At 42.5% G+C, this 12429-nt stretch overlaps 1 protein-coding gene across 2 annotated transcripts in view; it reads right to left on the reverse strand.

Annotated features, from left to right (window-relative positions):
- Positions 1 to 387: 387 nt before the first annotated feature.
- Positions 388 to 12429, reverse strand: part of LOC135394552 (serine/threonine-protein kinase DCLK1-like) — a 38949-nt gene continuing 26907 nt past the window's right edge. For both annotated transcript variants that reach the window (XM_064625351.1, XM_064625352.1), the window contains exons 6-17: positions 12262 to 12357; positions 12118 to 12194; positions 11602 to 11699; positions 11154 to 11211; positions 10971 to 11090; positions 8021 to 8298; positions 7030 to 7107; positions 6801 to 6897; positions 5053 to 5136; positions 3815 to 3919; positions 3460 to 3491; positions 388 to 2985 (exon numbers count right to left, since the gene is read on the reverse strand). In XM_064625351.1, the coding sequence (XP_064481421.1) occupies positions 3477 to 3491; positions 3815 to 3919; positions 5053 to 5136; positions 6801 to 6897; positions 7030 to 7107; positions 8021 to 8298; positions 10971 to 11090; positions 11154 to 11211; positions 11602 to 11699; positions 12118 to 12194; positions 12262 to 12357 (1106 nt within the window). In that variant the 3' untranslated portion in view covers positions 388 to 2985; positions 3460 to 3476. The remainder of the gene's footprint in view (positions 2986 to 3459; positions 3492 to 3814; positions 3920 to 5052; positions 5137 to 6800; positions 6898 to 7029; positions 7108 to 8020; positions 8299 to 10970; positions 11091 to 11153; positions 11212 to 11601; positions 11700 to 12117; positions 12195 to 12261; positions 12358 to 12429) is intronic.

Consider the following 12429-nt stretch of genomic DNA (forward strand, 5'->3'; position numbering starts at 1 on the left):
ATTCTGGGGAACGTCGCTCGTGTGAATACACGGTAAGCGCCGCGCTCTCTCTCCTCCGCTTAGGGCGTGACGTCACGCCACCAGAGCTTCTGCGGCCGCGGAAGCAGCGCTCATCTCTAAAATTCGTTCATGTAATATCTAACACTTTTAAGACGAAAAAATTAGCCCGGCAGATTGTCGGCCGACGCCGAACATAGTGGTATCTGTTTCATAGATGGGTTTCCGAGTGAGACCGTCCCATAAGGTGGATATCTATAGCGACATAGATTTGGGACAACCTAGATTACACTGTCAAGAGGAATATGAGCAGGTTCACTCCAGTCACTTATTTTGCAAAAAATAGCAAAATATGTCGCAATCAAGCTATACAGAAATTGTACACCGTCCTGGTTCTACCTGAAATGATTTATTGAGACTCGAAGGTGCTATTTCATAACCGATGCAATGTAGTATAAATGTGTGAAATCTTTCAATGTTGTACGAGACCACATTCTTGTCTACAAAATTACACAGTCAAACACACTCAAACCATTGTGCAATTTTTCAGATGGCCTCCATGGAGACAAAGCAGCAAATCACATGGACTATACGGTCGTCATGCTTTGTCATGCAGAAATCACATGCACATTATTACTACAATTATTGTGAAACATTCCGTCACACTATAGGTTACTGTTGGCAGCTTTCACAGAAAGCTTTCGTATCGTGTGAATGCTTATGTATGATGCTGTGTCATATTAGTACACAGCAATTTCAAAGAAATCTGAACTGGAAGACACAGGACAAACCCTTTGAACAGCACCTTACGAGCATTGTAATGCATTATTAAATAGTGTATCAAACTGCATACTATAACAAAATCTAAAGTGTATATAATAAATGAATATATTTTTGACAGAACTCAGACAGTGCAACATGTCTTCTGAACTCGAAACAATATGGTAACATTGGAACTCAAAGGCAGCTCAGGTGCTAACGAGATGAAATTAAAGCTCCTGCGTACTTACTAGCCACAAAAAACACACTTTAGCAGTGGGAACATCTTCGTGAGAACTATGTGAGAGGCAAAATACTCTACAGCTGTACCTCATTCTGCTGTTAATTATGTACTATTAATATATTGCACTAATATTGGACGCAATATCTTGGAAAATAAAACAACTTTTGCTATCTTCTTCACATCGAATGAAGCTGAATTTGTACTACATAACCACTGAGTAAACAAAAATAGCGCACAGAAGCTGTAGTGGACAAAACCAACTGTAGAAACACCTGAAACAAAGAACATGGCACAAAAGACCAGTTTGGTATGTTTCATGTTCTGAACCTATTCAAAAGATAAAGGTTGCATTTCCTGCAAGTAAAAAAATTACTTGCTGTTCAGCATGTTAGCATTTAGTGTACAAATAGCAGTGAAACAGAGCACTGAGAGGCGACTGCTCATCTCGTGCCAATAGCCTTTTGAGATGCTCGTTAACCAACAAAGTTGGTGATCAATCTATACAGGGGAAAACATCATGTCACCTTGAGTCCCCGCCATATCAAAAAGAGAAGTTTTTGCTTGCGTGTGCATGATCATGGGAATTTGATCTGGAGGTTTCACCTTGAATGAGACTCCAGCATGTCAATGTCAAACCTAGTTATCACAAACTCTCTTATGACAAATTAACTGCTCTTGAGCCGTATTTCAGGTACAATCAAAACCCCGCACTACGTACCTCTCTTCGTCGGGATACTGCTCTGGGCATGTTGGTAGCTATCGGGATACATTTGAGTGCTAAATGAAGATGCAAGACAACACAAATCTCACGGACAGGGCACTACTTTCCTAAAACGTCATTCTTGAAGGTAGCGCTCCGTCCGTGTGATCTCTGTTTTGTGTTGTCTTGCGTCTTCTTCTTATCCAGATACCCCTCTTAATGTACTGCAAAAATTTCCACCGAAACCATCCAGCTAAAATGAACCTCATTATCACTTCGGAAACGTAAGCTACGCCTAGCATTTTCCCTGGCCTCCCTAATCACCCGAACACTGCAAGCCATTCCCTTGGATGCAAGTTGATTCCAGCATGGCCTCAGCTTCCGGAGGCAGTAATGAAGAGAGTTGAAAATCATGACATTCCCAAATATAACTGCGATTCTGGTACAAAATGAGTGTAGTTTCCTAAGCATTTGCAGGCATGACCATTCAAAGTTACTTTTCTCTGCTTACACTACATGGCTTTGAGAACAGAACAGAAAGGTACCGTGACAACAAGGATTGATAGAAAGCAGACAACAAATTACAATGCTGTCAGGTCCTGACTTCTGACACAAGAAACAGTTAAAGTTTGAGGCAGCCAAGAAGATTGACCACTTCAGTGATCCAGTGTACAGATGTAAATGAATTTCTACTCCTTGACAAACTCACTCATGAACAATTTTCACATTGTTCCTTTTGAACAAATTTGACAAAAAAATCTGCCAATTTTCCTCAACCCTACCAGCTTGCATTGTGCAAGTAGGCATTACGTGCTGAGAGCAATCATAAAAGAGTACAACCTCAACTGAAGCATGTAGGAATATCATTATAAAACTGACTAGTTAGTACATATGCTAGGCATATTTCCGAAGCAGTATTCATACAAGGTGTTTTACCTAATACAAAGTTTTAAAAAATACAAAAATCTACAGTACAGAATTTTACAAAAAATTCATAAATCTTTTCACTACAACCTCATGCCTGGGTTGGTGAAACAGCCTCTATGGCTTCATTGCTTTATGGTGTGGCTTTCAAGTTTTATACATGCGAAACATGAGCCTTTATGCCATGGCGGGTAAATGCAAATATTTGGTTGCATACTTTCAAATGAATATGTGTGCACAAAGGCTGTATACGAGCAAAAACAACACGTTAAAGGGAACAAATGAAACTGCACTTCGTTGTCTTTGGATGCACCCAGCACAGGTCACGCTGCGTGGTAGTGAGGTCATCCTGAGAATGTGCCTGAAAGCAAGGTCAAGGATATCACAATCCTACAAGGTTTCGGTCAAGCTCACAGCCATTGTCCCAAAAGATATGATCATAAAGAGATGTGTTGTTGTTGTGCGACTACAAAGTATTAACATTTGCTTCAACCTGTCTGCGCATTATGTACACAGAAATGAGATGCATGTCGAAGTTAGGAAACACTTTTCTTTTCTGTGCTGTATGATGTGGAATTTCAGTCACTTCTCGGTCCTCTACTCAGTAGTCAGTTCACTACAGATTTCCTACAAATCTTCTTTGCCCTGTGATACATTTCTATTCAGTGATGTTCCCGATAGTTTTATTAGTGTACATCGACCGGTGGATGTAGCTGTCTATATATAGTATTCAACGATTCTCGTGGGTTGACCACAAATGGTCCGGACTGCAGAAAATACTCGAAGTCTGCAAAGACCTACACAACTGCCGGGCCTTGACAAGTAGGATACATACCACTTCCCAGTGTACGGTCACGAGCTCCACTTCTGCAAGAAAGGAAGAAAGTTTAAAACAAGAATAAAACAAACAGCAAAACTGTCATGCTTTTAAACAACACTTGCTGCAAAGAACGTGTAAACTAGCACTTGTTTGTAAGTCTCACGTAATAGTAAGTTAATACATGATTGACAGAAGCTGCATAGCTCGATAGAAGACTATAGTAGCTGCTGTGTCGTCCCCATCAATCTTCATCCCTGCGTTATTTTGGCTGCTTCTATCCATCATCGACTGTTACCAACTGCCCCCCTTGCATACACTGGTAAAGTTTGTACACCACTCAATAGAAATAACACAGTGAGACTGCTGTTACCGTTGATACTGGAATGCCTGACGACCGGGCAGATGGTCGCCGTCTTTCATCAAAATGACTCTCATTCGAACGAGCAATGGGCACCGTTTCTTCTTTGTCTGTAATCTGGAAAGCAGCAAGCAAATTTGTAGTGTATATTGCACCAAACTGTACACTGTGGCAGGCATGCACACACATATACAAACTGTAAAGTATGTACACGGTGTCCCAAATAACACGGACCAAGTTTGAAAGGCGGAGCATTCTAGATGAATGATACCAACTGCACGTTGTTAGCAATCATATATCGTAGTTGAGAGTATTTTGTCATTGCATATTGTATGGATACACCAGGTGTTTCATGAAAATCCCCACAGCTGAATAATTCGGAAATGGCTGACGCTAGTGAATTTGCTTTTTGGTAAACATCCTTGAGACATCAGACAAGGGCTGACCAATGCGTGGCTCATTTTTGCGTACACTCATTAATTAAATAAAGGTCCTAACTTCCAAGTTTTACTTCTGACACTTTTGGCACCCGTGCCGTAGCAATCTCAAATGCGCGTTAATCCGCCTGGTTCACACACGGGGTTGATGGAAGATAAGGAACAGCCGCAAGAGACGCTTAGGTATTCCCTCGCAACCACACTTGTGCAGAGCACCCACAGCTGTTGTTGGACAATGATGATAAATGATGATGAATGCACCGCGAGCGCTGTGTACCAGTCAGGTGGAGAAGGAATACCAAAGTCTTGTACGGCTGTTTGTTATCTTTCATCACCCCCATGTGTGAACCCGGCAGGTGAACACCAATTGAGAGGCAGATAGCCGAGCAAAAGAGCGTGTTGCTGTGCTACTCTGTAAAAGAAATATGTAAAGCGGAACCAACTAATTACACGCCCACACACACACACACAAAAAAAAAGTTACAAAGTGTCAACGCAGGTTTTCCCCTGGAATATTTTTCGCTGAAGGTTTTGATCGGTATGGCACAGGTGCCGAAGTAAAACGCCCAAGTTATGACTTTTATTTAATTAAGGTGCATAGGCAAATGCTTTGCTTGGTCAGCAGTGCGCCGATGTCTTAAGAATGCTTACCAAAAAAAGTTCTTCGACAGTTATAGCAGTTTCAGAGTTATTCAGCTGAAGGATTTTCGTGAAACACACTGTACACATGTATAAATTATACGTAAAGATATCCTCCAACTGTGATTTCATGTCAGTCTTCTTTGATAAAACACATTTCTTAGCAACACTTACCACTTCCAACCATGGGTGGCTTAGAACCCGAGATGCTGTGAAACGTTCATGGATGTCGACGTGCAACATGCCCCTGATTAGCTCCTGGAAACAGACCCGACTTTTATATCCACACTCCCTCAAGAATACTTCGTTTGTTCTACAGTATGTAAATCCCAGTTTCAATGGCATTCCTTAGTATGAGTCATTGATAATAATGAACACTACCAAATTAATGAACCAAATGGATTTGACTACGCGTAGGATCTATTATAATTGCTCGACACACAGCTAATATGTCCCATGGTGCCACAATTAGAGATGCAAAACTACTGGAAATTTTGAATCGCTTGAAAAAAACTGTTTTTCTTTCAGTTTTTTTTCTGAAAAATTGAAAAAAAATCGAAACAAACGTGGTTACTGCTGAGTTGAAGCATTGCCGGCCAAACCACAGCATACAATGAGCTAGAAGCTTTATAGTGTTCATCCTCTAGGCATAAATGCAGAGCGGACCATCCCATGAGACTGCTGTCTACCCAGCGATAGATAATTGGAACAATCCAGAACTCGGACATTATGTGAACACGATGGCAATCGCTTGTTGCGGCCAGACGGAGCTCTAAGTTGGTAAGTTGGTGGTTATTGGCGGATGAGAGGCACCTAAGGCACTGTTGGCGGGTTGGAACGCATCAAAAGCACGAAAATTTACATTTTTGAATTTTGTTGCCTGGAAATTTTGGGCTATTTTTCCGGAGATGAGGAAAAAAAACGAAAGAAATTGTTTTTTCACCCAAAATTTCAGTTTTTTTTTTCCGGGGCTTTGTATCTCTAGCCACAATGCCCACAATCTATGTCAGTAAGCATAGAATGCTTTCTTACTGGCTCTTCTCTTTCATGTTCAACAGCTACCCTGTGGCACATTTCTTTTGGTAACACATGCAGTGCCCTTGAACATGAACACTATTTACCCTGATCCCGAGCAATGGCAACATGGCCAGCTGGTCCCTAGCATGTAAGAATATGGCGAAGTGAAGTTACGATAATTGTAGATATGTAAATTCACCCACCAGTTACAACCCTGGCACAAGAAGCTTGGGTGTGTTAGTGAAACAACTTTATACAATGTAGGGGATCATCAAGGTCACCAGCCTCGCTCGTGTAAGTGCATCACGTTACTGTCAGAGCCCTTGTCTTAAGGTTAAACCCAGTAGAATCAGTTTTATCCCCCAATTTGCATCATCCTAATCACACAGGGTAAAACCCAAAAACAAATCTCCCAAAATGCAAATTCAGCCACCAATACCGGCAAGAGAGAATGATGCGCGTTCAGCGCAGCCGCTCAGCCTCTCATGTTCATTTGATATGCAGGACTCGCCCTTTATTTTCCAGCTAAAAATCTGTTTTGTGAGCTGTTATTTTGTGCTATTTTACAGCTCCTGAAATAAAACCAGATTTTTGTTCCCTCTCAATTTTCAAAAAACATAAAACCCTTAAACACAACAGTCTACGCATAATACAGGACAAATCTGACAGCAATTCACAGGTGGATATAATGTGCGACAGAAAGCAAATGGATATATGGCCCATTATTAAACTTTTTCTGAATTGGTTTTATGCAATGAACTTTCACGATCATGAGTTTTTCGGCACCTCTTTATCGCAAACCATCATTCACATTTAACAAGCTCTCTCGACACAGTCTTGAAGCTTGTTCCAAATGGGACCAGGACATGGGTTCCAATTATTCCGAGTGAAGCGCATTACCGTACCTTGGCTGAATCCGAGATTTCGTCCCAATAAGGTGACATGAATTCAAACTGGCCCGTCAGAATTCGGTCGAATAACTCATCCTGGTTATTTGTTTGGCTGCAACAAAACAACGAAGTCCAGGAAGTTTAATATCACTTCAACTTCATCTGGGGGACAACGTCATCTGCTTGAGTAACTATCACACGCAGAAGAGTGATGATGGTAACAAAAAAAGAAGGGAATAATCACCTTACGAATGGTGGGAATCCGCAGAGGAGAATATACATGATGACACCCATTGCCCAAATGTCAACATTGAGACCATAGCTGAAAGAGAAATAAATTCTGTAATCCACTGGCAGGGATAATGTTTTGCATGCCGTGGTGCATATTTTCCTGAAACCATCACCAAAAATTTGCCAGCATCACTGATGTGTAGGATACATACTGTTTTATTACACGAGTGTTTCATACTGCTTTTATCTTGCTGAACGGTAGGAACCGGGAGACATGGGCCGAAAAGGACAGACACAACACAGGTTTTCAGACTCCGTTTCTGCCCTTGTCTCCCAGTTCCCATCGTTCAAGTATGTACCAGCTAGCCTGCACCCCCTTGCCCTTTTGTAAAATTTTTGCTTGCCCCCATTATGCATTTATAATCAATCATTTCTATTCTCGTCATACATATAGCAAGGAACGTCTGTGGAACATGCGTTTTCATGTGACATTTCTCACAACGGGACATTTCCTCGTCGGGAAAAACGGCAGGGCACTTGAAGCCTCGACAAAATGACGCTGGAGAATTGATGCATGAAAAATATTCCAATACCTGAGTAACTTAGCCACAGTTACATTTTACAGTTACTTTACCTAAAAGTGGTAACTAGTTACAGTTATAAGTTACTTTTGCAGAAAAAGTAACTAGTTACTGCAAAACGTAATGAGTTCGTTACTTTTAACTTAGTTACCACACAAGACTGGTCAGCATACTAAAAGTGCTACAAATACACACTGGGGCACAAACACAAAATAAACACAAAGCACCAAACCACGATGCATATCTGTAGCACTTGTATTATGCCGGAAATTCACTATCTGGCATAAAGGAACGTTTTAGCAGCCATTATGCCCATTACAGTTATTGAGATCACCTTGCTCACAAGATGCAAGTGGTCGTGGGAACACATGACAGTGCAAGGTATGGCACATAACTCGAGAAGTACACTCGTAAAATACGCACCCAGTTTCAGCCAGGATCTCTGGGGCAACGTAAGTAGGTGTACCACAGACAGTAAACAAAGCGCTTCCGTCGGGCGGCATCTCCACTGCCAGGCCGAAGTCAGCCAGTTTGAGGTGGCTGTGTGTGCCCACCAGTAAGTTCTCTGGCTTTATGTCACGATGCACAATGTTGAGCGAATGCAGGTAGTGCAGGGCACTTCCCAGGTGGCCGACCATGCGTGCTGCTTCAGGCTCACAAAACTTTGTTGCCGCAGCTATTGCGTCAAACAGGTCTCCTCCCTAAAAAAAATGGAAGCGAGAAAATTTGTATCTCTTTGGAGATGCAGACCACCCCCGTTCATTCAGTGACAATAACGCGCAAACATTATGATCGAGTTACCTATTTCTATCAGCATGTGCACAGAAGAGTACTTAAACAAAACATGTTGCGACGACTGCTGAGAAAAGTGCAGTGGATGAGGCAATGAAACATAGAAGAACAAACACAACACAACCTGATTGAAAAATGCTCGCTTGGATGTTGGGACTGATGTTCTCATGGGAGGGAAAGACGTAAGAGACAAAATTCCAGTATTCAAACAACAAAGGAAGCAAACAAACTTCTGGCACTTTTTTGCTTGCAATAATCAAAGGTGTGCCGGGGACTGTGGAGACTTCCAAGATGCTCACAAAATGACACCTGTGTACTTCGTCACTTGAAGAGGTGACTGACAAAGAGTTTGTAACCTAAGCACAAGAAAAAAGAAAAGGATAAAAAAAAAAACGATCAATGCAAGAAAACCGGCAGAAATGCGTTAGCATTAGACATGCTCTCTGATGTTTTTTTTTTTTTTTTGCGTTTACAGCCGACCCACCACCCACCCACTACCACTATCCACCCAAACAACACTTTCGTTGTTCCTCTGTTTCAGTTTCACGACATCGCCGAATAGCCTCTGCATTCTTTCGTCGACCGTCTTGTGAGCGTTCATCTACACCGCTCGTAGAAGGGCCACACCTATTTTATAAACCATGCACGCACACACACGCACGCACACACATAGCTACAGATGTCCGAATGTGACCAGGAGCAAACACCAACTACACGGCAAATTTTGGCCTCCCGCCAACCTCTTGCACTCTTCCGTGTGACGCCCTTTCCACTCCTCTGTATACCGACAGACGACACCGGGTTTTCGTTCGCATGACCGTTCTAATGCCAGCACATTAAAAATATCGAAAGTGCCTGCACAGTGCAAAAGCAGTGCAGTTAACGTTTTGTGCTCGAAGCTTTTGATTCCAATGACAAACCTAGTGCATACCAAAAAGTGGCAAAATGGTGTAGTGGCCTTGCACATGGTTGCTATGCATGGTTGTGCTTCATGCACAAATGGGTAATTGTTATTGGGAAGCTCGTACATAATGATACCCTGGCATAACAATCGTTCTTCATGACTGAATAAAAACATATTTCAAACAGTAGCGAGACGTCAACGTGAAAAAGAGGTGTGATGAGCTAAATTTGAACGAGTGAGGCAACACCTCTTGCAAGGATTGAGAATAACTTCAGACTCCTTCACTTCTCAGACTGCCCATTAAAACATGCCTCAGTACTAGCAATAATGGCCATTATACAGCAATACCAGAGTGCATATGTTCCACCAATGACATTTCTGTACTACAGGAACATTTCATCCAGCTCCAAAATAACTAGGGTCTGAGGTTTTTGGAAAATATTTTTTGCCAAATTGGGGAGGGGGGGGTAAAAATCGGGTGGAAAACATCAGCATCCAATTCGGATAAATTTGGGTGTAAAATTTCCGGTATTATACGATACAGGTAAAAATTTGGTTTATCAGGCTTGTTATACATATCACAAATGTAAAAAGAAAACAGCTTTTAAACTAAGTAATAACACCTTCTGTGACAAAATCAGGACTGCGTTAAAAGGTCTATGACAATTTTAGCCTGCACTGAGTGGAATGGTAATTCAAATCTGCATGGTGTTGCAAACCTGCACTACTACCAAAGTACTACTTCGCTTAACGCGACGCTGTTACAAGTCCTCATGCGAGAAGCGCTTTCGTTTTTGTTTCCGCGTCGAAGTAGGAGAAATGAGCGTCGGAATTCCGTTACGTTCGGCGATTCATCGGCAGGTCTGCTTACTTTGGCTTGTGACTCCTTTTTTTTTCAGAACTATCTAAGTTGCTACTAAGTTGCTTGGCGCTGGGCGGTACAGCCATTCCCAACGAGTGCAACACACGCAGTGATAGCCACGCGCGCCTCAGCGTTTTTCTGACAATTTTTCAACAAACACGTGCTCTCTGTCTGTCTGTCTGTCTATCTCCGTGTCTGTCTGTCTCCGTGTCTGTCTGTCTCCGTGTCTGTCTGTCTCCGTGTCTGTCTGTCTCCGTGTCTGTCTGTCTCCGTGTCTGTCTGTCTCCGTGTCTGTCTGTCTCCGTGTCTGTCTGTCTCTGTGTGACCCCAGAAAATTCAATTTTTTAATGCACGCAGAGACTTTACGCCAGAATCTGTCGACTACTGATATTCGCATGCAAACGCTTGTGGTTGACAAATATGGCAACACTGGTGCGAGTCACTCGCCCTGCTCGTGTCCCATGCGTTTCGGGTGGTCGACCGCGGGCATTTCTTCGCCGCACGTACAAGGCCACAGCGTAAACACAACATTTTGATGCTGGGGAAAGTGCGTCCCATGCATTTCACCCTCACGGCTGCATTGTGACATCATTCCGTCAGTGATCTCTCCCTCTCTTCCACTACCGCAGACGTGAGCCGTGGTTCCGTGCCGCGTGACAAAAGGACCCCGGTTCAGGTAGAAATCGGGTTTTACCCAAATCACTAAATGTGAGACTCGGGGGGGGGGGGGGGGGGGGTAAATTCGGAGAAGAATCGAGTAAAACCCGAAATCCTCAGACCCTAAAAATAACAAATTGTGCGAAACATCATCTCACCTTCACCAGCTCCATGACCAGATAAAGTTCACACTCAAAGTCAAACTCCTCCACAAGCTGGACTATGTTGGGGTGCTTCACCTGTCTCAGAATAGCCACTTCATTTGCGATCATTTGCTCCTTGATCGAAAAAAAACAAACAGTTAATGTGGCCAAGACAGTTAAGTTAAAACTGCAGCCTACCTTTCCTTTACACTTATTCTTGTCTATTATTTTGAGGGCGTACGCTACTCCTGTGCTCCTAGAAAAGCCAATGCAAACACAAAACTCAGTACCTGCTAGAAGAACACGGGTACTGCAACTCAACTCATACAAAGTCGCTTCATGTGATCGGGCTTCGGAAAACTGCAAACTGCCTTCCAACAAGGAGTGCAACTGTTTTCTCCTTTGCGGTAATGTCAGTATTGCAGTGCAAAATGCATAACCTCAACAGGTGTTAAGGAGGAGGAGGTGGAGGTGGAGCCGCCACCAAGCGGCAACGGTGACGATCTACATTTTATTGGCACGAAAGCTACTTTATAGATTGTGAAAATCAAACTGTCTGAAAGGCCACTCTTGTTGCATGAAAGCATTCACAAAGTACTACTAGCGTTACTTCAAAGATATGGTATAGGAATAGTGATATACTTACTTTTGGATGCACTCGTGGACCCTGGCAAAATTGCCATCTCCAATCATGTGGTTGACAATGTACAAATTTCTGACAGATTCTGCCAGCTCAAAGTAGTTCTGAAATGCATGCGAGGCATTCAGTACAATTACAGAAGTTCAGGTCGCAACAGAAAATTATTTACCTCTTACATTCTCGCATATAAGCCACGCAGCTATTTTCTTAAATAAATTTGTTGAGATATTTTTGACACATGAACCACACCTTGCAATAAACCGTGGCTAGTATGCCGAATATGGGTCACGCTGGAAATTAAACATGTTCACTCAAGCTAGGCCTGTTGCAAGGTCAGGTACACGTGAGCCACCGTAGTTAGCAGGCTGGCTTTTACAGTCTATGTTGAAGAAATGTCGGAAGAATACATTTTGTCAGATAAGCCAAAGTGTGGTTTTGGAAAACGTTTTTTCATGACATGTAATTAGCAAATTATGTGTGAGAAATTATGGGACACAGAAAATGCAACAACAAATTACTCACATTGTCCACAGGTCGGTACTTTCGTTGCAGCTTTGGTGATACAGAGTGTGAGCTGCGGAAACTCAGATTTGAAGACACTGTGGTACGTGAAGATTAATGACAGTTAGTGAATGACAATTATTCTGGTCTGCAACAGCAGCGTACCATCAGACACTGGAGACATAGGGCGCCCACCGTAAAACCGTCGTTCCCGTCTGCATGAGCCTGGAGTTCTCACTGTACTATTGAGGATTTTACATTCTGGTTCAGGAAGAAAAGGGTGATGATTGTTAGGTCACAAACATAGAAGTTTACTATATCTACTTCACAAAT

The sequence above is a fragment of the Ornithodoros turicata genome, chromosome 5 (assembly GCF_037126465.1).
Source record: "Ornithodoros turicata isolate Travis chromosome 5, ASM3712646v1, whole genome shotgun sequence".
Classification (NCBI taxonomy): Eukaryota; Metazoa; Arthropoda; class Arachnida; order Ixodida; family Argasidae; genus Ornithodoros; species Ornithodoros turicata.